The sequence below is a fragment of the Barbus barbus genome, assembly GCF_936440315.1.
Source record: "Barbus barbus genome assembly, chromosome: 39".
Classification (NCBI taxonomy): domain Eukaryota; kingdom Metazoa; phylum Chordata; class Actinopteri; order Cypriniformes; family Cyprinidae; genus Barbus; species Barbus barbus.
In genome coordinates this window covers 11506513-11533734 of record NC_136717.1, presented here as the reverse complement: position 1 = coordinate 11533734, position 27222 = coordinate 11506513, and the positions used below count along the sequence as shown (strand labels likewise).

The 27222-nt window shown below is 37.5% G+C and overlaps 1 protein-coding gene across 3 annotated transcripts in view; it reads right to left on the bottom strand.

Annotated features, from left to right (window-relative positions):
* Positions 1 to 5412: 5412 nt before the first annotated feature.
* LOC306858260 (membrane-associated guanylate kinase, WW and PDZ domain-containing protein 2-like) overlaps positions 5413 to 27222 on the bottom strand; it is a 199045-nt gene continuing 177235 nt past the window's right edge. Inside the window, exons 13-23 of one of the 3 annotated variants that reach the window (XM_079398699.1) lie at positions 25593 to 25634; positions 24627 to 24718; positions 24268 to 24460; positions 22192 to 22455; positions 21685 to 21870; positions 20204 to 20501; positions 16938 to 17154; positions 16628 to 16771; positions 12922 to 13060; positions 10831 to 10941; positions 6810 to 6933 (exon numbers count right to left, since the gene is read on the bottom strand). In XM_079398699.1, the coding sequence (XP_079254825.1) occupies positions 10880 to 10941; positions 12922 to 13060; positions 16628 to 16771; positions 16938 to 17154; positions 20204 to 20501; positions 21685 to 21870; positions 22192 to 22455; positions 24268 to 24460; positions 24627 to 24718; positions 25593 to 25634 (1637 nt within the window). In that variant the 3' untranslated portion in view covers positions 6810 to 6933; positions 10831 to 10879. Of the gene's footprint in view, positions 6937 to 10830; positions 10942 to 12921; positions 13061 to 16627; positions 16772 to 16937; positions 17155 to 20203; positions 20502 to 21684; positions 21871 to 22191; positions 22456 to 24267; positions 24461 to 24626; positions 24719 to 25592; positions 25635 to 27222 lie in introns of all 3 variants that reach the window. The other 2 variants (XM_079398697.1, XM_079398698.1) reach the window with 2 other exon arrangements.

The window sequence follows — 27222 nt, the reverse complement described above, 5'->3', positions numbered from 1 at the left end:
ATGGAAACAAGAAGACAATGCCAAACCAAGCCTTTGTAAATACAGCCTTTGCTAGAGGAAGTAAAATTGTGTTTTCCTCCTTAGCACAGCTAGAGTTAGCGGGACTAAAGAATTTTAGGTTGCAAGAGAAAGTTCTGTAGCAGAATGTAAGGACTTCTCTTTGTGATCTGAAACTTGAAAAGAAAGAACTCTTGAATTAGCAAAGTCCACGGTTCCACCGGAATGCTTTTGTGAGATCTAAAGGCCTTTCCACCAAGGCACTGACATTTACTCATGCTTTAAGAATATATGCCTCGATCAGCACAATAATTCCAAAGTTTAGGATTTTTTCAGCTAAATGATTTTTCTCTTTCTTTCTTTCTTTCTTTCTTTCTTTCTTTCTTTCTTTCTCTTTAAGAAAGAAACTAAAAGTTTTATTCAGCAAGAATGCATTACATTATGGAAGCCTGTTTCTGCCACTGAATAAAAAATAAAAAGGTAATTGTGACTTTTTATCTCACAATTCTGACTTTTTTTCTTATAATTATTTTCGGACTTTTTTCTGGCAATTGTGAGGTTACATCTAGCAATTCTTAATATTTTTTTCCGATATAAACTTGCAATTGCGGGCTATAAAGTCCAATTTTGAGGGGGCGAAAAGACTGATATGTTCTCAGATTTGCGAGTTAATATCTCACAATTCTGACTTGACTTAGCTTGCAATTGTTAATTGTTGCAATTGTTCTTATAAAGTAAGAGTTGCAAAACTCGCAATTCTTAGAAAAAAGACAAGTTCGAGATATAAACTCACAATTCTGAGAAAAAAAAGTCAGAATTGTGAGATAAGCCTAAAAAGTCGCAGTTAGGCTACCTTTTTTATTTTTTTTATTCAGTGGCGGAAACAGGCTTTGACATTGTTTTAATGTTAAAGTTATGACTGCTGAAATTCAGCTTTGTCGTCAGAGAAATATATTGCGTTTATCCACCTTATTTTTCAACGTGGAAGTAAGACTTTTTTTGTGAATGTGTGAGATTTCCGGTTCATTAGCCGCTGTAGGAAAATAACGAGAAGAATAACAACATGCAGTAAAAAAAAGAGTTTGCTCTACAAACAGAGCCGGCGACAAGTCACCTCCGTCGTAGTGGTGGGGGGGGGTTACACGCACAGTAACTCGTTTGGGGGGGCACGGCCCGGAAGTGGGCTCGTCCAGGGCGGGCACTAGTGACTCACAGGCCCGCCCATGGCGCCGGGACTGACTACAAGCCTGTGCTTTTTTTCTTCTTTTTGTGTTTTGCACAGTGACCAAATTTCAGCTTGTTAAGTTGTGTGTGTGTGTGTTTCTTTCAAAAACGTGTAATTATGTCACCGCTACCAGCGTACATTTCAGCATCTCCTTTCAAATAAAGACCCTTTAACCACTGGTTGCATGATCATACGGTAAATCGTGCAGGAGGACATCGGTGTAGACCAGCAATTAAGTAAAACACTCACAAAACACTTGCATTGTCCTTTGAATACTTTACACCATGTCAAGGTTTTATTTGACTGTATTTCAGTAAATATCATACAGTAAACAAGAGCTCTGCAAAAGTAAGTATATATCCATTGAGTTGCATTTCATAAAAATAGCTCACTTACAGTTTTTGTGACTAGTACATAGTGTCATATTTATAGTTTTTAGCTGTACAGGATGAACCACGCTGTTCTTTCAGTTCTACACAGTGATACAGAGCCCCTTTTGGGCATTGTGTTGCCTCCATGGCTTTACCGATAAATCATCTCATTTCAAATCGTGTTATTAATCATTTAGGTAACATCTCTTTAGCATTTGGCAAACTCAAGGGAAAAGCAGTGTGAAAGCACTGACACTATTCTCTCTTTAAACAAACTCGCTACTCTACAAAATGACAATGAAAAAGAAACCCTAAGGCCAGAAACACAGCCTAAACAAGTACATGAATGCAAATGCTGCTAACTACGCAAATTAATCCATTTTTTTTCTTGTTGTGTTGCAAAACGTGTCAGAATGCACGTAACACATTGCATTCTTAATGTGGCATTAGCATAATTTAGCATCAGTGTTCTTTTCAAGGGCCAACTTTTGTAATGAAGCTAAAGTTTGAAGTTTTGAAAAGTCACTAACAAATTTTCAAAGACAAAAGGGTTAATTGGCACTAGAGTACAGCTAATACAGAAGACACTTTTAAACCGAGCAGAATAACTTGAACCTGCTGCGAAATCTGTGGTGAAATTTTTCGCCCTCACGCAAAATCCAGATTGCGTGTACATTTCTATTGAAGTAAATGAATTTCACCCACAAAAAAATTGCCAAAGAACAGTTTGAGTGCACCTTTACAACACACTGTTCAATAGTAAAGACATTTGAAGGTAGCTCTGTCACCCCCTTGAGTACGGAAGTTTGTTAGCGCTATAGTAGCAAAAAATAGATGCTAAGGGTGTACAATGAAATGCGCTAAAACTTGTTTCTGCATTTGCGTACTTGCATAAAGTATGTTTTTTCTGGTCTTAAGATGCCTTGTTCCTTATTCATAAAATTAATTTTGTACTTAAACCAAATATCATAGCGTTTGTAGTGATCCAACTCACTACACAATCTTTGCTAGTACTCTACAGAAAATACATTTTGCTTTGACAATGTCATTGTCTGTCGGGGATTTCGAAGGATGTACCGCTTGGAATGTAATAGCCACAGAGGCACACTCATTTTTGGATTGCTTCAATTAATTTGTCTTTATCATGGAAATGTTAGCACTATCTTGTAATGACTAGATCGTTGTCGGCTCTCCTTGTCATCTACAACAGTTGTCAAAGAGCGTCAGTGGAACCCGTCATCCCTTTATTTCTGTGGGAGAGGAATATAATAGAGACGATATTATGACAATGGAATAGAACGGATGAGGTCTTGTCTGGGGTCCTTTTCACAGGAACTTGAATTGACGTATATATTAATTAAAGTGAACAAAATGATAAAATTTGTGAATAATTGTACAACATTTTTGACAGTATTGCAAGAAGAATACACAATGAAGCACCACTGGAGTCTTGACATGTTTGTTGTTGTTTTTTAAAGTGTATCATTTATGTGCCACTATCGGTTATAAAATCAGTATAAACTCATGAACAATTAAGACACTCCCTCAAATTATGCAATATTGTTTTGTTAGACCAGAACTACATTTGGATGCCACTAGTTGCACAGAAATGACCCATTTCACCTTCAAGTGAAATGGTGTATTTATTACTGACAGTGACATTAATAGCAACTGAACTCATAAAAAAGTGAATTATGAAATAAAACACAGAATAATAATGTAATCTGAGGTCCAGATGTTAACGAAAAGTTTGTTCCATTACACCTTAACATTCCAGTTGGTTACATGATCAATCGCATCAATGTTCCCCAATCCATTCAATTCAATGGAGCAAAGAATCAAGCTAGAGTGATCAAGTCCTGTTCACACCAAGAATGATAACTATGATGATAACTAAGTTAGCATCCATATCAACGCACAATACAATTCTGTTTATTGTAATTGAACAATGCAGTTATGCCATCTGCTGCTTTAAATGCTCATTCAATCTTAAAGTGGTGGATTCTGATTCTGGTTGTCAGTGATTTTATCATTCATCAGCTGGAAAAAAATTTGTTCTGAAAGTGAATCTCTGCGTCATCATTATATCATCACCCTTCTCTCATAGAATTAGAATGATTATTACAACTTTATAGTTATCATCATTATCATCCTTGGTGTGAATGGGCTTTTATCCACCTTGCCGTTCCTTACGGAAATTAACCATGGTTTTACTATAGTAAAAGTGTAGTAACCATGGCGTTTTTTGGTGTATTGTTTACCATTTGTATAACCAGAGTTTTACTAAAAATATCATGGTTAAACTATGGGCAGTGTAGCAAAACCATGGTTAATTTGTGGTTACGTTTTAACTATAGTAACCCTGTTTGTTGTTTTTATCTGTGGTAAAATCAATGGTTAATTTTCGTAAGAGTGTGACACACAGATGTGTATGACACTTAAAGTTCAAACAATTTCAACTTTGATCTCATTTACTTGGGCCTTTTCAAAGCATAACCAAATAAATGTCAAAGACATTCCATAAGCTGAGACTGGTTCTTTGTGTTTTCAGTTAGTCTTCGATTAGCAAGCTAACATCTTAGCATACTAGCTAGTAGAGTCTGATAGACCGTGTCTATGTAGATACATCTAAATACAGCACAAGATGGATAATGACATTCTGAGAAAAAACGATGCATGGCAATAGCATACATTACCTCATGTACTTTCAGAATTTGCTATTAGCAGGCTTGTTAAAATCAAGCATGGCGCTTATGTGGAGTTGAAGCCCTGACATGAACTGACATGTGAACTAGAGTTACCAACACATAACCTTTTGTATGGGGAATATGCTAGTAAACAGTTTCATAGAAGGATTTTGAGAATTAACTTATGCAATGAATATAATGGATGCGCAGCATACTCTTTCCAGTACTGCATTTTATATGTATACATGTCTACTTAAAGACAAAGTGCTCAACAAACATTTGAACTCACGTCAAAGATATCATTAATACATATCTGTATACTTCTTTTAGAAGACTCTCACCTCTATTTCTATGTACGAAAATAGCTTTGAATTTTATATTGATATATCTATACTGTGGACATAAACTGGTCTCTCTAGACACCAGTCAGCATTCAGAGACACGGATGTAACGACATACTCATTCAGATCTGGCATTACTTTTGCACAGTTTCTACGGAACAAGTAGTCAAATGAATTTATAGCAGCCTACGTTTTTCTTTGTCTTGATGTCATTGCCTAGGATTTAGAGCTCAAATAAAGCATCAAGTGGTCAGCATAAGGCAGGGGTGTCCACTCCCGCTCCTGGAGGGCCAATGTCCTGCAGAGTTTATCTCCTACCTGCCTCAACACACTTGCATGGATGTTTCTAGTAATCCTGAAGACCTTGATAAGCTGGTTCAGGTGTGTATAATTAGTATTGGAGCTACAGTTAGTGCTACGGGACAGTGGCCCTCTAGGAGCAAGATTGGACACCCCTGGCATAAGGCACTCTGCCCTAATCAAACCATGTCATCAAAACCATCTTGGACTCAAATTGCTTTGCTCGTGTACTCACGTAAAGGGAGAATAGTTTGAGAGTCAACAGAAGGTCAAAGCCCATCGGCTCCTTCAGAAATGGGGTACTCACACTGACAGTGACTTGCAGCAACTGATAGTCATAAATCATCAATGAGAGTTTGCGATTTTGAGAGACACAACTTGAGGCTGCAACTACCCATGTCAGTGTAGACAGTGAAGGTCATGTGATCTGTTTCCTGTTACAGTTCTGTATTGAAGTTGAGTAGGAACACCTAATAGCAACCACTCAAGTTTATATCGCTGTCAGTGGGAACGCACCTTAAAGTGGAGTAGGAATGAATTCTAGATTACACTCTTCTAATTTACACTGTGTATGATATCAGTACTTCAGTATGGGCTCACAATGATGTATAAAGACCATATTCACAATATGTCTCACATATATGTAGTCATATAACAGCTATATCTATTTCTATATTCATTTTACCAACCCTTATACAGACATCTGCAGGTCAGTCTTTAAGGCAGAGTTCATAGTCGAGTGTCCGCTCATATAGGATCTTTTTAATCATATTCATTCTTCAAATACACAAAAACTGTATGTCAGGCAACTCCTTCAGTATTCTTCATTTTTTAATGAAAGTGTATAAAAATTGCTGTAGCCACCAGTGGTGGTTCAGACTCAGTAAGTGGTTCTCTATGCATGTACATCTCTGAGTCTTGAGTGCTTTTCCCCAACAGTTCAAACAAGTCTGGGATTCTTTTTGCACGCTACATGCATCACTCATTCTACCGTGGTTCCATTTTTGGAGTGAATGCTTCCAGTTCTTAAGGTGGTGGGTGTCATATCTGTTAAAATAACTTAGAATAAAATATAAATAAAAAATGCTCTGTCTAGAAATGCATGGAAAGTTCTTTAGTGAGGATTGTGGGAAGGTGGTACCTTTCAAGGAAGGTGGATCTCTTTCAAGTAGAGCAAGCCTGTGAAAAGCAATCAAAAAGAGCCCAAGCCCAACCAGTCCCAAAAGAAGGCGGATCATAGCCAAAGGTTGGTCCAAAATTTGGTCAAAAGTAGTCAAGGCCAAAAGTAAGGTCTAAACTTGGGCCTGAGATAGTGATGAGATGTTATCTGCTGATGGTAGAGGTGGCTGAGCGCAGGGTATTGGGTAGCTTGTCCGAACCAGGGATCTTCCAGGGCCCTGGGGATACTGTGGCCTTCCTGCCTGATGCACTGCTGCTGGTCTTGGAGTTGTGGCTGGGACGACTCTCTTGGTTCATTTGCCCTTTCTCTGGTTCCTTTGGTAGGGTTTTGTATGGCACCAGAGCTCCTAGTTGGTTGTTGCTACCATCCAGGCACCCATTTCCCCCATTCATATTGGTGTCGTTTGGAGAAGTTTTGGGCGAGTCTCGCTTTCGAGATGGTGTGTTGCTCCGCTCCCTCCTGCGCTCCTTGGACTTCGCCCGGCTGCCTTTGTGGGATTTGGGCTCTCCCGCAAGTTCATCAAGGTATTGTTGTTGACTCTTCCCTCCACTAGAGCGACGGTTAGTCCTGCTGCCCTCCCTCTGCTTGGTCCCACCCCCAACTCCACCTGCCAGGGCTGACCTCTTCCCCACAGTGGCCTGCTCCAGAGCCCTACTCTCTGGGCCTCTAGGACCCTGGGAACAGTCTGCTTCCAAGGACAATGTATGAGGTGGGTCGGTGGGTGGGTTCACATGAGAAGAAGCTGATGGATTAGATAAGCTGTCGAGGGGTGGTGCTACTTCCGACAGACTTGGGGAGGCTGTAGTGTGAGCATCCCAGGGGGCGGGACTATCTGCTGGGGAAACATGGAACAGTTACATCCAAACATTTAAACCAAAACAGAAAGAAGCACAATTGGAAACACACCAGAGTAAGATTAGTGGAACCAAAGCTAACACTGGCAAAGAATTACTATCTAACAAACATGAACCACACACTCCCCAAACCAGTTCAGAGCAAACCCTGCAAGCTAATTGCATCTGTCAACTCAATCACGCAGTCACCTCTCAAGAAAAATTCAGACTTCATGGATTCAGTTCAAATGGTAATGGATTAAGTGACAAACATTAACTATCAAAATACCAATGCTAAAATGAGGCTAGGTTTACAGTAGGTTGGGGTTAGGTGTTAGTAATTCTTTCAATGTTGCGTAGGCAATCAGCAGTGTGAGTTACATGACCAATGAAATCTTTAGAATTGTTTGAGTGGTGGGATTTGCGCTTAACTTGTTTGGGGAAACCAAAAAAAAAAAAAAAAAATTAATTAATTAAAATAAAATCACACAAACCATACTAACAAAAAAATAACAAAGTACCGTGATATTACCATGGCTTTTTTCTACAATGTACCATGCAAATAGTATGGGATCTGTATTATGATAATTACACAAAGTATGTTTGTTGTATGTTGGAGTACCATGTAACTACACAGTACCATGGTCCATTACCAACTGTGCATCATGGAAATGCCACAGTACTTTTCTTGTAAGGACACTATATAAAGGACTATATGATATTGTTTGCATACATACCAAAACAACCTCCATTTCTGACAGGAAATGGGATAGTTTTCAGCCAGTAAGCTAGTTTTATGTGTGTCTACTGGATGTGGAATAATCAGGTTCTCCCATGGGCTTCTTATGCTATCCGCCCAACCTCCACACACACATATGCACACACAGACATCACTTCACACCAAGATGCTCATATTGGAGTGACATCTCTGCACTTCCTCTCCTTAGACTCCCAATACACAATAGCATATTTTACCAACACACTCACAACCCAAACTGAAAGAGGGTCACCAACCTTAATATTCTCATTATACATCCCTAATCCTACCTGTCTCCTCGTATATCACAGGATACACTGAGGACTGCTCAGCTTTCTGCCAACCTACAAAGCACATATGCGCCCAGGTGGCCATTTTAACGTGCGCTAACAAGCGAATTGGCTGGGTATTCATTTCAACACAAGAAAACAAACACTTGTAACAGCATCTCTTTATCATTAAGCTTCAAATACAGGGAAATATGGCAAGTGTAAACATTTATGTATCATTGTGTCTCTGTGCTAGCTGTTTCTTTCTCTACTGGGGTGAATTTCTTTTGTTTATATGGCCCAAGTGTAGCAAAAATCACTGGCCTGTAGAGGAAAAAGATGAATCCAAGCTCATAAAGGGTTTTTCACTGTGAAATAGAAGACAGGTATGGAATATAAAACCGCAGAGGCTGACACAACCATCCCATGATGACTATATTTCAGCTAAGTTTCTGTGGCGCCACTGAGATCTCAGTGGGATACTAAACGTGTGAGAAGAGATGGCCAAGTGTGAGTGGAATTCAAAGGCAAGTGCACATAGGGATGTTTCAATGGCTGTTAGGAGCTCATAGGAGTTACGTTTTCATCACAATGGAGTCAGTTACAAGAATGCTAAGAGTGTATGTGCGTCTAGGGGTAGATCTGCTGTTTCTCTTTCAATGTGTGAATTTTACTAGACATACCCTTACCAAAAAGTAGTATACTTCAAGTTTACTTTAAGTATACTTAAGAAAAGTTCAAGTATTTTTTAAGTAGTATACAAATATCAGTGTACTAGTAGTATACTTGTAAGTGTACTATTTCAATACTCCTTGGGACTAAATTGGCCCACTTTCTAGTATATAAAAGTATACTTTTAAGTATACTTTAAGTATAACAGTAGTACATTTTTAGTACACAACTAGTTTACATCAATATTTTTAGCTTGTACTGCAACTATACTAAAAGTGAATTTATAGGTATACCGATAGTTTAGTAATTAAAAACTTAGCATTTTTAGTACACTTTGAAGTCTCAGTAAACTACTAGTTTACTAGTTTTATACTGCAAGTATACTTATAAGTTTTCTTTAAGTGAACTTTACATCATACTTTAAATATACTACTATGTCCCTATTTAGGTATTAATTTGTATACATTTTGTTATATAAATATATGAACATACAAAACATTAAAAGAAAAAACTGGGTATCTGCTTGTAAACAAAAAACATTTTATTCTAGCTTCATGCATTCTTTATTTAAACACTTGAATGTGGGCAAGTTTAATAGAACCAAAAGCTGAAAAAAACTATGAATTGGATTCAGAATAATAATCAAAATGTAGATGGAGTCGATCAACAGTCATTACAACAATACCTCTTCATTGGTCGACATTTTATTCCATAATATTACACAGTTTTGATGCTGTTTTATGTCTGATGATCGTGTTAGATTACACGTGGAAGCATCTGTTGTTTCGGTTTCTTCATCACTTGTGTTTTTTGGGGAATTCTGTACAGAAGATGTGTACTAATGCCCCCTACCATATAACAATGAAAACACGGATTCTAGGAGCACAAGTATAGCTCAAATATATTTAGACCTTTTCTAAGTATAAGTCAAGTACATTTAAATGCCATTTTAAGTATATTTCTGAGAAGTACATAAAGCCCATTTATGAGAAGTACATAAAAAGTAGACTAAAAGTACACTATTTTTTTTTTTGTTTAAAAGAAGCACACTTGAATACTAATAACACACTTGAATAAACTTATTTTTCGTAAGGGTATGCTTTCACTGTATGACTTGAATAGGAGTATACATAGGCAATATATTGAGTATTCAGAATATATGCAATATTATTTGTTGGTGATATAAAATCGCAATGATTTTAATGCACTTTTTAATAGACAAATAAGTTTCCTAAAGACTACAGAGGTAGGCCAGTTTTGCTTGCAACTTGAGTGTGAGAGTGCTAATGCAGAGATAATTTAATAGGATCTCTGATTTAAACTTCATTAAAGTGGCAATAAACTTGGGACATTTGATTAATTTATGTAAATAAGTTTGCTTGTTTGCTTCAAAGAATTAGTTCAATGATTAATTTGGGTCATTGCTCAAAAACGTTCATGGAAATCCGTGCATAGGATTATGCATGTTATAATATGGTTTAGTAAAAATACATACAGGTAAAAATGGGTGTTTATCACTATGCATAATTATACTGCAAAACAAAATATATAGATAAAAAAATAAAAATAAATAATATATATATATATATATATATATATATATATATATATAGGTTTGTATTTGTGGCAATGACCAATTAGTTGAAATGATGGTTCCACTTAAAAAATAATAATTTCACAGCAATACATACTGTAAATATCTACAAAAGATGTATAATTTGACCAAAATACTAAAAAGTATATTTTTGCCTTTATCGGCCCCTCACGGAACATAAATGACATATTTTTGTGCAAACTAACACATACTGTGATATGTGTGTCTGTGTTATAATAACCAGTATAGTCCTCCAATCAAGGTTTTTCTTTCTCTCCGAAACCTTTGTGACTGTGGTGAATGAATGAAGATTATTGTGCTTGTGTTATAGGTACTCTGTGTGTATAATGTCTGAATACCAAAACTAAGACTAATAATATTATATTACGAAAAGACAGGTTACATTCACTAACACAGATTCAGATGCAAAACACACAATGTTATCTACTACTGTATATATACTATAATTTATAAATATATTTTATATACATATAAATTAAATAAACAAAATAAAATAAATAATATAAAAAAAACAATCCAAGGCACAGCACTCCCAGAAAGAATGATGATTGGTGTGTTAGAACGCATGCACTCTGTTACAAACCGTGTCTTTAGGATGGCCCATTAGGAAGAAATAGGGGGAGCCATGGTTGTCACTTTTCATGCACATGGAGAGACTGGAAGGTACCATTCCTATAAGAGGCGAAGTAACAACCTAGACCAATCATTAGGGTTAGAACAGTAGCCACAGGCTAAGACAGTATTAATATCAGTGCTGAGATAGTATTCAGTGAGGAAAATTGAGAACGGAAGTGAGAATTATTTACTGATAGCCATAAAATTGATGAAAGAAAAGATGACTAGCTATATCTGCATTAATACAAAGAGCATGCTGTCACAGTCATGTTAAAGAAGTGTTGTGTTAGCAGGAAAATTTTAGAGTTATTAAATATTAGTGTACAAGAGAATGGTTTTTCTCAGTCGCTTTGCTCAATTCTTGAATGAGATTTGTTTTTCTCTCAAAACAGTAGGTTCAGATCATTGAACAGTTTGTTGCTTTTACAACATTTGAATTACTTATTAATTAAAAGTTGTACAAGTTTTGGCACACGTGTCCAAAAGAGTAAGTACAGTACAATAGTCTATAATTTGCAGAATAACTAAATGCACATGACTTGCTGATCAAAATGTATTAGTTAATTTTCAGTGAACTTGTCATGTTCTTCACAACCAAAACATTCCTTTATTGCTTGTTGGAGAAAGTGTTAACAGCAGTATGAACTGAGGACTTGTAAGGTAATCAGCAAACCTTGCTAGTTGTTTTTATTGCTGGCATTTTATTCTTTTTTTTTATTATTAGAAATGTTTGTTAGAATATGTGATGGACATTGGTTATGATCATCTTTGGTTTCTTCTTTGAAGGCATCTTGAGTTAAACAGTTGCATATTTAAAGAAACACATACAAAGGCCTGGACCAGAAGTGACGGAACCTGTTTTGCAGAATACAGATGTTTGTTGAGCATAAACTTTATTTTACTTACTCTTGATATCTGTATCCAAATAGCTCAATATGATACACTAAACTGATATTCTTGTATAAAATAAGCAGTCGGTGTCCAAAAAAAAACTTTCCAGGGGCTGATTGAAACATTTTCACCACTACTGCTCATAAGATGACAAAAAAAATATTTCATTTTGGTGTCATTAGCCAATAACATGACACAATAACTAGGTTGTCTGAATTCAAATTTTGGTTGAGTTACTACATTTTGCGTTGTGATTTCCCATAAAACAGTGTTCGCGTTGCTTTCCTTCTAATCCCAACGTTAAGAAAGAGTTAATTAACTTTAATGAAGATCCAGATTGCGTCAGTAAGAAATTAATTTCACTTCATTTTACTGTGGATTCATTTACAAACAAGACACAATTCAATGCAGGATTTTCGCAACACAAGTGAGAGTAACTGTTTTTATTACGTGATCACTACTGCTTTGTCTCTTCTTACAGATCATTTGATATGTATTGACTTATTTATGTGTTTTGACCTAAATCACAGCAGCGTTTATCTATAGGAATGTGCGCTGTCAAACATACACAACTATTAGCCAATCATAGCGCTTACTTCTGAGTCTACAATCCGCCACACCTATTCAAGCAGAGCGTTTTGATGAAGGGGGTTAAAAACAGGACAGAAAATAGCTTATTACTTCTATATTATGTTTTTTGATGTAAAAATACTGATAACATTATAAGTGGACCTGAGAGAACAGTGCAAAATAAAAAACAAAAGGCAGTTCATGACCCTTTTAAGACTGTTCCAAAAAAAATGAGCTTAAGCAATTGAGAAAAACTGTGACTGATAGTGACCTTTTCTAAAATGATCTACTAGAAATTCCCATTGAGAGCAAAATATTAATATCAAATAAAACCTTTCAACTGCTCATATCGTCCTCCTGGTGTGAATAAGTTATTTCACAACATATTTCTAAATGTATGCTGTGATCTGCCAATCTGCTATATTACACATTTCTTTATACATTACCCAATAAAATATCCCCTCCTCCAAAGATCCGTCTTGTAATGAGACAAACGGATTGTTACTCCATCTCTTGAGACCCTGTAAACTAAGTGAGCTAATACTGTAGACATTTGTGAGCATTAAGGTACGTGTTCAGACAGCCTGTGTAGACCTACCATATTCAGGGACCTGCCCTGTGCCTCTCTTGAGCAGCAGGCGAACTCTACGGCCACCTGATTTGATGAGCTCAATGGCCCGAGCATGGGTCATATCCCTCGTGCTCTCCCCATTTATTTCAATGATCTGATCACCAACCTGCAAAACAGACAAAATATGATTTGAAAAAGTGTTTTTGATGGAAAATCCATTCTGAGCAAACAGCCTACTCTCCAGAATGTTTATCTAACATTCAGATACCTAAGATTGTGAAGACAGATGTGCAAATGCACGTACAGAACAGCAGTAATTATTTTCTGACAGCTTTGAATTGCACCCTCTCTGGTTTTAATGATAAAATTAATATGACTATCATTTATTAAGGATAATTATTCAGTAGGATCAATATAGGTCCATAACTCATGTTGTCTGTTTTGGTTAAGCGCTATTCAGCATTAGCAGTCCTGAATGAGCTCGAGTACTAATTAATTTCAGAATTAACATAGCTGGATGAATGAATCATGGGTACAAGGTTCCTATGAGCTACAATACTGATGCTCTTCATCAACTGTGAGGAAAGTGTATGACTATTGAGGATAATGAGGGACTGGTTAATGGCCCTTCTTTGATACAAAGGAAGCCGGTATGATCAATATTACTACAATTAGTTGCCCACCAACCAATTTTTTTTTTCATCATTTGTTTTATCTTAATATTTCTAGCAGCAGTTGTGTCTCTAAATTCATCTACATTAAAGCACAGCCATCAAAGTGCCACTTGTGCCTACTGCCACCGCCTTTAACAATACATTTCAAGAAAATTACTGTCAGACTGTCTGATCATTTGCTGTAGGTCTCATTTATGTGTGTGTGTGTGGTAGTTAGTAAAAAAGATAGTTTTGAGTAATAAAAAGGTTATAGATTTTTTTTCCTGTTTATTTGTTAACTATCTCTTAGCTACCCTGTCGAACAAACACTTTTTTTTTCTATGTTCCCATGCAGATGGATTTATCTCACCACTTTTTCAGTGTCTTGCTCTGCCAACATTTCTTTAAAGTGTCATGTTAAAATTAGTTGAAAATAAAGTTATTACTTTCTGTTGTGCTCCTTCTTAATTTTATATAACGCATAACGCATAATTATATAATGCATAATGTTTTATTGCAGTAGCCTCATAATAGTTTGCCATTGTGAAAGAAAACAATATAAAATACTAATTATAAACATATAATAAACAATTATTGAGCATTAATTCTGCATCTTGGTTATCAAAGGATAATATAGCTGTAAAAAATAGGAAAAGCAGTTTTCACATCCTTAATAAATAGTATCAAATTCTCCCTTAACACACAAACAAATAATATAGACAAAGGTTGTGTAATTATGAAAATATTGGCGCCACTAAAACAGGAAAAGCATATATGCTGATGCTGAGCATATAGGTGCATTGAACTTGTCTTGTGTCTGTGGACTAATTGGCCACGGGCTGGGGAAAAAGAACGAGCCAATTATAGTAACAAATGGAGAATTCCTCTCAAATGGTCTGGATAATATGGAAGTCCGGGCAGGTCACTGCCAGTGATGGGCGGCAAGTTTTTTATGACTCATTAAGATCTTGTTTGAATGAGGGGCAGAGAGCAGTATGACCCTCAACTGTCTCATTACTGACAAGGAGTGTCTCGTTTTTTGTTCCTACACTATGTCTGGGGCCGGTTCCTCTGACCTCTGGGGTGGAGAGTGTTAGTAAAAGCATTGCAGCTAGCAGCGTCAGCAGCTCTCTCGTGTTTTTGGTGTATCTAGAGGGCTTGTGTGGAAATCTACATCAGCAGCATCAGCAGCAGCGTCTGCTGAGGGGTGTATGACTTCATGCTTAATGGACTTTTTAAATACCATGGGTTTGTTCCACCACAAACTAATTATAGATTCAAAAGGCATTTTGTGCTGTGGATATATTCATGCCACAAAAGAAGACAGAATGATGTTTACTGTCAGAACTGAGGCTCTTGAATGAAAGGGAACAGTCACTGTTTGTGATCCGCAGGTAATGGACTAAATATGAAAAGCTGTAATGAGAGGTAGAATATCCTAAGGGGACTGTTTTATTCACATTAGCCATGACAGCTTCATTACTGATATGAGCTGTACAAGCAACAGAACAGCAGCAGAACATGGGTGGATGGATAGATAGATAGGCATACAGAAAAACAGATGATGGCTGGATGGATGGATAGATAAATAGACAGACAAACATAGATAGACATACAATGGATGGATGGAAAGATGGATGGACAGACCAATAGACTATGTCTCAATAGAGAGAGACATACAGATGATGAATGGATGGATGGACAGAAGCACAAGCAGACAGACAGATGATGGATGGATGGATGGAAGGATGGAAAGACAGGCAGACAGACAGATGATGGATAGATGAAAGGACAGACAGACAGGCAGACAGATGATGGATGCATGGATGGACAGAAGGACAGGCAGACAGAGAGAGAGACATACAGATGATGGATGATGGACGGATTGATGGAAGGACAGGCAGACAGACAGAGATACATACAGATGATGGATGATGGATGGATTGATGGAAGGACAGGCAGACAGACAGAGATACATACAGATGATGGATGATGGATGGATTGATGGAAGGACAGGCAGACAGACAGAGATACATACAGATGATGGATGATGGATGGATTGACAGAAGGACAGGCAGACAGACAGATGATGGATGGATGGATGGATGGATGGAAGGAAGGACGGACAGAAGGACAGGCAGAAAGACAGACAAATGATGGATGGATGGAATGAAGGACAGGCAGACAGACAGTCAGATGATGGATAGATGCATGGAAGGACAGGCAGAAAGACAGACAGATGATGGATGGATGGATAGATAGACAGACAGACAGATTACGGATGGATAAATGAAAAGATGGATGGATGGATGGATGGAAAAAAGATGATAGATAGACAGACAGATGGACAGAAGGACAAGCAGACAGACAGATGATGGATGGATGGATGGATGGACGGACGGAAGGACAGGCAGAAAGCCAGGCAGAAAGATAGACAAATGATGGATGGACGGATAGATCGGGGAACGGACAGACCGACAGACATACAGATAGACAAACAGACAGATGATGGATGGATAAATTAAAAGAAAAATGGATGGATGGACAGGCAGAAAGCCAGGCAGAAAGACAGACAGATGATGGATGGATGGATAGATAGACAGACAGATTATGGATGAATAAATGAAAAGATGGATGGATGGGCGGACAGAGGGACAGGCAGACAGACAGATGATGAATGGATGGATCGACGGACAGACAGATGATGGATGAATGGATGGAAAGAAAGATGATAGATAGACAGACAGATGGACGGAAGGACAGGCAGACAGACATGATGGATGGATGGATGGACGGACGGAAGGACAGGCAGAAAGCCAGGCAGAAAGACAGACAAATGATGGATGGACGGATAGATCGGGGAACGGACAGACCGACAGACATACAGATAGACAAACAGACAGATGATGGATGGATAAATGAAAAGAAAAATGGATGGATGGACAGGCAGAAAGACAGACAGACAGATGATGGATGAATGGATAGATAGATAGATAGATAGATAGATAGATAGATAGATAGATAGATAGATAGATAGATAGATAGATAGATAGATAGATAGAAAGATAGATAGATCTCACCCTCATTCTTCCATTGCGTATTGCTGGTCCGTCTTCAGCCAATCGCAGAACGAACAGATCCATCTTATACTCGCGGCCTCCACGGATACTAAAGCCAAAACCTTTCATACCCTTTTCCAGATCAACCGTGAAGAAATCAAAATCCTGCAAACATACATAAACATATTATGGACATTTTATGGACATGCATAATACATACTTTATGGAAATTAACTGTCAGTGCCACATAGCCATTTCAGTGATGAATTATAATATCAGTGTGTATTTCTACTCCAGTGTATGAGTGAATACAGAGTGGCAGCAGAGCTACCTGTGGCATCCTGTAGTCCGGTAAGGGGAAGGTGCGAGGGTCAGTGGACAGCTGCCTGTAGTCCAGCAGTGGGGGGTGTCTGTAATCGAGCGTTGGCGGCTGTCGGTAATCTGCTACAGGAGGGTGTCGGTAGTCCACTGGGGGTTGGCGGTAATCAGTGAACGGCTGTCGAATATCGGGTTTTACATCCTGTCTTGCTTTGACCTCTGACCTGTAGCTGAACAACCAAACAGAGAAGAACCAATGGCATTTGGTGATGTTGAATCTTATGCAAACATTTGGAATATGCGCAATAGCAAGTGAGACTTGGACTACTTCTATAGCACTTTCCTGTCAAACTTGTCTGCAAAAATGTGGCAATTTAAAATAATAGCTTTTATCAGCAATAAAAGCTGTAATATATACAGTGCCAAGTATTGGAACAGTAAAGGCAAAATTGCTCTGTTGGCTGTGGAGTCAAGACATTTGCAAATATGATTAAAAGATGAATATGAGACAAAACTACAGAATGTCACATTTTATTATTAGCCGTTTCAACACATATATGTTTTACCAAATAAAAAGAACAGCACTTTTAGACTTCATCCCACTCATTGATGTGAGCGTAAATATTGGGACAGTTGAACATAAGGCAGATATAAAAGAATAAAAGCTATTATATCACACAATCACAGGAGTGAGTCTGTGACCCATAGACATCACCAGACTCTTGGTCTCATCCTTTGAAATACTTTTCCCAGCCTTTAATGCAGCCAATTCCAATTGTTGCTTGTTTTGGGGAGTTTCTGCCTTTACTCTCCTCTCCAGCTGGTGAAATTCATGTTCAGTCAGATTTAAATCTGGAGATTGACTTGGGCAATCTAAGACTCTCCATTTCTTTGCCATTTCTTTGGATGTTTAGGGTCATTGTCCTGATGCAATATGAAGCACTTCCCAATCAATCTGGTGGCATTTTCTTGAATACTGGTAGGCCAGATGGTTTTGTACCCTTCCAAATTCATGCTGCTACTGTCATCATACATTAAGTCCTCAGTAAAGTTGAGAGGGCCTGTTCCAGAGACAGCCATGTATGCCCATGCCATGACACCACCTCCACCATGCTTTACAGATGAGGCTGTATGCTTGGGATCATTTGCAGTTCCCTTTTTTTCTCCACATTTTTACTTTCCCATCACTTAGTTAGGTTCATCTTTGTCTCATCGGTCCATAAACGCAGTTCACCTTTTTGCTTTTTTGCAAACTCTAATCTTGCCTTTCTATTTTTGGTGCTGGTCAGAGGTTTGCATCTTGCTGTGTAGCATCTGTAATTCTGTGTCAAAGTCTCCTGAGGACAGTAGATTGTCAGAGCATCACCCCAGCTTTCTGGAAGTTGTTGGTGATTTTACAGACACGTCTTTTAGGTTCATTTTCACAGCTTTTATGATTTGTCTGTCATCGACTACTGTTGTTTTCTCAGCCGATCAGGTAGTTGTTGGTTGCTGGTGTTGCTGGTGGTTTCCAAACTCTTGATTTCTCCATGCCCTTTGTTTTTGCTATAGCTCTAATTGACTTCCTCTTTTCTTTTAGCATTCAAATTGCTTGCCTTTCTCTCAAAGTCAGCTCCCTCGTCTTCATCCTGGTTTGTTGGATGCATTGAATGCAAGATTCAGAATACAGAAGTAGTGGATGTAACTGATACGACACATTCCCTGCTTTTAATATCTGAAGAAACGATTCAACAGGACACAGCCGATCACTTAGAAAGACCTGTGAGGCAACTGTTCCAATACTTATGCTCACATCAGATAGGGGGATGAAACTCTAAAAGTGTTGATCTTCTTAGCTGGTAAAACATCTATGTGTTGAATCACCCAATAATAAAATGTGACATTCTGTAGTTTTGTCTCATATTCATCTTTTAATCATATTTGTAAATGTCTTGACTCCACAGCCAACAGAGCGATTTTGTCTTTACTGTTCCAATACTTTTGTAGGGCACTGTATATACAAGAATGAGGAGATTCCCTCACAATATTTACTCTGTTTATGTCTGTTTTCCAGCAGATGTCGTCAAAACCGACTTGTCACTGACGGAGCTACCGTTCTAATGAATTTTAAAGTTTAATGTAGGATAATGTTCTGTTGAAAATGGCAAAGCCTGAGGAGCTCTAGGGTGTATATTGAAACTTGAGTGAGCATGGAGAGGAAGTGAAATAATTGGTCCCTGCAGGGTATATAAATGATTAAAAACTGTTTTAAAAAGCCATGTAGGTAAATTATTCAGTTCTGTAAGAGATAAGTGATTTTACGCAACAACCTAATAGTGAGAGAGAGTCTGTGAGTCAGAGAGGTTCAGATTCACTCCATAAATAGTGAACTTTTGTAGAATTTTAACTTGATTACAAAAAAAGTTTGACTTGAATTCATCCATTCAAATGATTAGGGATGTACAATATTTCAGCTCCATATTAAGATTAACAGTAATCTTCAGCAAAATATATATAATTCATATCCTTCATTCTGCACATATTAATGTTGTGATGTCTAAATCCATTAGTATTTAAAATGATTTTTTTTTGTGTACAATTTTTTTATTTATTAATATCTGTCATAACATACAAGGGTGCAGTTATCCATGTAGCGATTTACACTTTCAAACCAAGCAGATTTCTGCAGCAATTTTTCATTGGTTTCACCCTCACACAAAATTCACGATCATATGGATTTCTATTGAAATTACTTGGATTTACCCCGTGAAATTTTGCAACAATTTAAAATATATTTAAAGGGATCCCTGGGTATTAAGACTTGTATGGCTTAATATAACGTAAATGATGTATCTTACTGAAATATGTAGTAGAAAACCCATAAAAGATTTATGTTATTTAAAAAAATCACATAGTTTTATACATATTTTGAACTATGGGGGGCGCCATTATTCTGATGACGTAAAATGGTTGCACTCATACTAGCCTTGCCTGTTTCTATTTTTACCACAACACATCTTGGAATAGACAACTCGGAAAATAAAATACTGATATGATGACCACAGCTACTGAAAGAGCTTACAGGTGGCGATGGATATAAGTATAGGTTTAAACCAAATGCTGTACCATTGATTTTTCCCCACAAGGAGTCTAAACACCCCATATATTGAGGGAAATCCACGCTGAGGAACTCCTCTAGCGGCCGCGAGTCATGATTAGCATATCAGCATACATTTACTATACATGTCTTAATACCCGGGGATCCCTTTAAGTAATAATGTAATTTAGTTGGTGCCTTGCCTGCTGTCATGGCTGTAGATCTGTACTGGCACTGCGGAGGGCTGGCTGGGCGGGTTCTGTTGGGTCACTGAGCTGGGATGATTGGCTGGGCTTTGGGTTTGAGTGACAGGGCTCGGTTGTGCTTCTGAAGTAGGCTGCATTATGGAGCTGGTTTGAGGTGCAGAGTTTGGTTGAGGGGTGGAGTTAGATGGAGGTGCAGCACCGGTCTGATTCACAGTGCTGGGTTGGCAAACTGGACTGGGCTGGGCCATAGGGCTTTGCTTCTCTGAGCTGCCTGCAGAAGGCGTGCTGTTCGACTCTGAAAAATGGAGAAAAGACAAAAAGCTAAGCTATTTTCAGAGCTTTTCTTGGTAACACAGGTATTTTTTACTACTAAAGCAACAGTTTAATGGTTGCTACAACAATTCTTCTCCCCTGAGTTATCATCTTCCGTCATTTTGGAGAGTATCACAATGCATACACGTGCTTTCCCCTAAGCGTAAAAAACGCTGATTACGTTGATTACATTCTTGGTACACTCCAAAATGGCGGAAGACAGTAACTCGGGGGAGAAGAATTGTTGAATAAATTGTTATTTTAGTTTTCTTGGCGCAGAAAAATTATTTTCGTAGCTTCGCAAATTTGAAGTTGAACCACTGATGTCACATTTTTTGTTTTACAGATGTCCCTGCTACGTTTCTGGACCTGAGAACATTACAGTTGCGTTGCTGTCTATGCAGGGTCAGAAAGCTCTCGGATATCATCAAAAATATCTTAATTTGTGTTCCGAAGATGAACTAAGGTTTGGAACGACATGAGGGTGAGTAATTAATGACAGAAGTGGCTTGTGCTGAAAGACTTTATCTTAAACAAGCAGTGCAACCATTTACTAAATTTGCATTTCAAAAGGATAGTTCACTCAAAAATGAAAATTCTGTTATCATTTATTCACCCTCATTTCATTATAAAACTGTATGACTTTCTTGTGATTTTAAATTGTATTTTTTTTAAACATTTGTATTTAATTATTTTAGCACTGACATTTCAGGCACAATCTCATGAACCCCTCTAGTTTTATCACAAACTTCAGAAAAAACAGTTATAGCATTTCAAATAAAAACTTATATTATGTTCGAAAACAACTGTACAAGAATAGCTTGTTTGAAATAACTGAGATTATTTAAAAAAAAAGTCAGGGGCTCCTTAAAGCTACAGTGCTCCTTAAAGGACACTGCCCCAACCTCTTCCATTGTTCAGAAAAACAGGTAGTCCCGCCCAAACTCACACTATTGGTTGAGCCACTTGACATGTCAGAGCAATGTTCAGGAAGTCAACCTATAAATGGCTTATGTATAATTGTCTCTGCACATTAAACTGAGATAAAAGAAAGTATTTTAACATCAAAATGGCTATTACACATAGCCGCTTCAGTAGCAGAATTAGTGTAGAATCAATATTTGCGCAAGAATCCCTTTCAAACTGTTCCACAGGCATCAACTCACCCTCCTGAGGGATGATCCTGAGTGTGACGCTGAGTCCCGCGTCCTTGATCAGTTTGACGATGTCGGCGTGCGGCATGTTGACGATAGACTGATTGTTGACGGCCAATATGCGATCTCCAACCTTGAGCTTCCCACAGTGGTCTGCTGGACTTCCCTCAATGATCCGGCCGATCTTATGAGGCACGGCTGACAACACACACGCACAAATAGTTTTTACGTAATACATCGAGAGAGCTCTCTATCTGCACTCTGTCCTTTCCTGTTAGTGGATCTGTTTTTATATATATGAGCGTGGGCGCTGCATTAGAACATTGCAACTAGCCTTTTCAGCCCTCAAATAGAAGTGCATCCATTATTAATACGCCAGTTTATGAGGACAAGCTGCACTTTTAAAATCACTATGACCCTTTGGAGCAGCCAACCTGAGTGAGCTATTACAGTAAAGGAACGTCCCAGATTGAAAATAAGTTGAAGCACGTGAAGTGTACAAAAATAATTATTCCTTACGAGCAGCAGCCGCAGTTTCAGGCCTGTTCAGAGAACTGATAATAACGAATCCGAACCCTTCGCTCTCCTTGCGCTGGATGGTGACATCACTAGGCTGCAGATTCTGATTGGCTACAGCGTCTGGTGGGGAGGAGCCTGTGGTAGATGGGGCGGAGTTTTGAGAAGGGGCCGAGTTGTTACAGAACATTCTGGAGTTGAAGTCACTCCTGGGGGAACTGTGCTGGGTCGATCCAGGACTGCGACCGTTCTCTGGACAGGGTTCACCTGAAGATAAAATGAATGAAATAAAAGGAACATGGTTATACAGTATATACTTGATTCTAATTGGTTGCATTGCATTCATTGCACAGTCAAATATTTCTGTATTTTGAATTGTAATCATATTTCTAAATATTACTAGAATAATTATGAGAAGTATTATAATTATGATTAATATTCACTCATATTCATCACTTTTTTCAGGATTTTCTATCACCTTTTCAGGTATCAACTATGATTAATCCAAGTGTGTGTGAGTAAGAAAGAAAGAGTCTATAGTATAGGGTTTGGCTAATGCTGATCTGAAGTCCTTCTGTGATCAAACAGTAAGCCAAAAAAGCCAGCAGCCAGACATTTCCTGAACCGCTCCACTGAGATGCAAAGGGGGAGAAACGATTGTCCAGTGCAGATAAGACTGAGAGGATGAGTCAGACAGCGGGAAGGATGAGGGAGGTAGAGCTTGAGAGGACACAAAATCTGAGCCTCAGCTACACCAAGAATTATTAGACAGAGTGGACGAGAGAGAGGGAGAGAGAGAGACAGAGGACACATGATAAGAAGCAGAGGTACAGTACAACAGAACCTGCTTCATTACCTCCATCACCTTCATTACCTCCTTCATATATCAAGAATATATATGTTGCAACAATCTATAATTGCTGTAACTGTCAAGAAATAACAAGCTTTAGCCTTTAAAGGTTGTTTCTTAAACTTCAGGGAGATTTATGTTCCAAGGGTTTATTACTATTAAAGCAAATGGCAGTTTTTTCTCTTTTGCTATATGAACGTCATATTAAAACCACACTGGAAACTTTGTATCATACTACCATCATTTATTTTTGTTATTTTCCAAAAGTGTTTCATGTGCATATTTTATTGCTTTACTCTTGTCCTAGACCCAGACTTTTAATCTTAAACTATGAAAATCCATTTCGATATTACCGCATGTTTAGAAGCTAAAAAAGCTGAAAATAACATTAATTATTTATTGTATGACAACGAAAATACAAATTTTCAACAATTGGTGTCATTTTAACCACAACAAACAATTTTGATTCTAATAAAGCTATCAAATATCACATATTTGTTCAGATTTAACAAATAAATAGTCAAATGTGTTTGCTATCTTGCTTGCATGGTGTAAAATCTTTTTTCCCCCAACTTTTAATATTATGATTGCATGTCATTTCCAGTCAAGCTGTAATATTGTTAATATTATGCAGAAACTTTGTTGTTTAACTGTGTTTTTAGGTTACATATAATGTAGCAATAAAATTAGCCTTAGTAAGACAAAGAAGGTGGCCACTTTTCACCCAAAATGTTAAAACTGTCATTTCCAACATATTGCTATTGAACACAATAGATATGTCACTATATTAAAAAATTGTACATTCATTGTTGGACATTAGCTATGTTTCCATCCAAAGATTCAAATTTAACTCATGCGCAAAACTGGAATATCGCATTAATCTTTTGCGAATAAAGCACCGTTCCATCCAACAAGTCAAAAAGAACTAAATCATAAATTCCTGATAAACTGGCATTAAGTATCACCAATAAAAGTAGGAGATGCACATGGTGGAATTTATTCAGTGTTTCCATCATAGTTTATGCGCATTTTTCTTATTGCATAAAAAGTTTATCCTATTCAATAGTGTGCATAAGATTTTTATGCGCATTTTTAGAATTTATGCGCATCTTGGCATCTCCATCCAGCTTTTTTTTTTATGCGGTATTCCAAAATGCGCATAAAAATTGGTGGATGGAAACACAGCTATTGTTGGTAGACAAATGAAATAAACACCAGCCATTTCTCACCTGTGGGCTGAATTCTCCGTCGTACAGTGAGTTTAACCTGCCCAGTCCGGGCTGCCCCATGCATGAGGTCAATGACGTAACGGTGGGGTTTTCCAGCCACAGGGATCCCATCGACTGACATCAGCTCATCTCCTGGCCGGAGACGCCCGTCTTTATCTGCTGGGCTCTTCTCGATGATTGCACCAATCAGGATCTGTACATGCACAGGACTGTTACTACAGACTCTCTTTAAGCTGTGTACAGAAGCTAAAGTGGATGAACAGACGCGTTATCATGTTAGCAAATGGCAGTGAGCTCTGGTTTAGGAAGCGTGTGGTTAGTCCTAGAGTACGAGCCTTCTCCTGAGCCTCCGGACTCACAGGCTGTCCTGGTTCCTCTCCGCCCAGGATCCTAAAGCCGAAACCGGACTTCTGTCTGCGCAAGTACACCTCCACCTCCTGGAACTCTGATGCTGTCAATGAAAGCACACATTTATCTCTCAACTTAGTCATTTCTCCAGACTATTCTCATCCTTCAAGTGTAATTTAGTGTTTTGGATGACATTTAAGACCCCCATTTCTGTTCATTGAGTACTTAATTTGTAAAATCATTCATTTTACGTTCTTGAACCTGCATTGAGAGGTTCATTCTCAAGGCAGTGAGAATGACAAGTGGCAAAAGCTGGCAAAAAATAAAACTATCTCCAGTATTTCTCTCTATCTCTAGTATTTCACAGAGGTCAGAATAGCTGGATTTTAAAAAAGGATATCAGACTCTCAGACTTTATTTGAAAAAATTTATACTTAGATTTTTAGAGATTTTATTGGATTTTATTTCATGTACCTATGAATGATTTGGGAATGCAAGGCATAAGGCATAACGACACTGTACTTTCTATTTAGACTTTATTTAATTAACATTTCAGAGTAAATGCATAAATAATAAATATAAATTTTTCAGCCTTTTTACAATATATATCAGATATTGTTTGAACAAATATTGAACAGTTTTCTTTGTTTTTGGTACATCTAAAATGTCCTTAAAATTCATATATATATATATATATATATATATATATATATATACACACATATTTTTTATTTTTATTTTTATTTTTTTTTCATTAAATTGCGCATGATTTTAGGTGATAATAATACACTTATTTGATGCAGAAAAAGAAGTCAAATTGCAGCAGGTCAAACTTTATACCAAATATTAAAAAAAGAAATGTATAGAGGTCATAAAAACTGGATGTAAAAAATGAATTTCAAACTTTCAGACTTTATTTTATGCAGAACTCCTTCTGTCAGATTGTTTCTGTTTTGGGTGTAGATATATTTACTCACCGGAAGGGTCAGCTGGGAGAGCTGCTCGAGGAAGCCCTGGTTCTAAGAAAGGGAGAGATACAAGGACGGCCCATAAATCACTGCTTATATAAACACACACACACCTGGAAATACACAAACTACAATATATACATCGCCTGTCTCACAAAGCTACAAAGTAATGAAGATATATGTGTATATACAGTGGCCACAAAAATGCACTAAAAGCACACTTCATTATAACACCATCATTTGATAACAAATTTATGTGAACTAAACAATCACAATTCTGATTGACTTTTAGTCAACTGGTGTTTTTTCAGTGGATGCACGAAGTCAGTTCTTGATTTTGGACTTTTAATTATACAATATCTTAGAACTCAAGTTCATCTCCTGGCTCAGAGCAGAGAGGCACTGAGATCAGCATGAGCAGCGCATTGCTGCCTGAAAACCTACACACGGCCATGTATTATGCTGTATGTACTGTATATTGCATTTAAACTAGGTGCAAGCTTGAGCCTGATTCTGATTCGGAAAGGGAGTCTGATCTCCAACTGCATCATTCTTGCAACCGCATATACAGTATTGTGTATATTGTGATGATTTACAAGCTTTTCATTCGACTGCAGCAGTAGGCTGGTTTTGTGTCCTCTGCTTGTGGAATGACATAAGTACGACAGCAGCTCTTTAATTTGAACCTCAATTGCATTAGAGTCTGATTCATTTGATTCAAATTAGCTCTTTTGAAAGTTCAGAATTAAATTATTTGTGTTCACGGACGTCTCCGTGAGATACTTTGCATGCTCTGAAATGTTTCAATACAATATACTGTATGTAGTTTAATGTTGCTGTTTGTTAAAAATTCTTTAACTGTTTCTTAAAATGATTAAATAATTATTCTTTCCATTCAATAAGAACAGCATGGAAAACACGCTTTAAATAGATTAACTCTTAATGACTGATAGTTCCTATAACTGAAAATTTAGCATATAAATCCATTTCAGTGCAAAGACATAAATATCGCTAGATTATTTTTAAGCCTTTTTACAATATATGTGACCCTGGACCACAAAACCAAAAAAAAAAAAAAAACAGTCTTAAGTCGCTGGGGTATATTTGTAGCAATATCCAAAAATACACTGCATGGGTCAAAATGATTGATTTTTCTTTTATGCCAAAAATCATTAGGACATTAAGTAAAGATCATGTTCCATGAAGATATTTAGTAAATTTCCTACTGTAAATATATCAAGACTTCATTTTTGATTAGTAATATGCATTTCTAAGAACTTCATTTGGACAACTTTAAAGGAACACTCTACTTTTTTTAGAAAAGTAAAAGTAGTCCCCAGCTAGGTAACTACTAGTTATGATATAGCTGGGGACTACTTTCAGGCGCTGCGTAATATCACTGCGCCTGCTGCACCCATGGTACGGCAGCAAATTTCCTTGATTATTCCGCCAGAACGAGAGTATAGTTCCTAGCCATATCAGCCTAGAAAATCACAACTTTTCCTTTTCCGTCGGTCTTAGTGCACGATGTAACTACAGAAGACTCGAGCTTTAAATAGGAAAATTATCTAAACTCTTTAGTCATTTTTCAGCGAGATGCTAATGGTCTAATCCCATTCAATGATCTATGCTAAGCTAA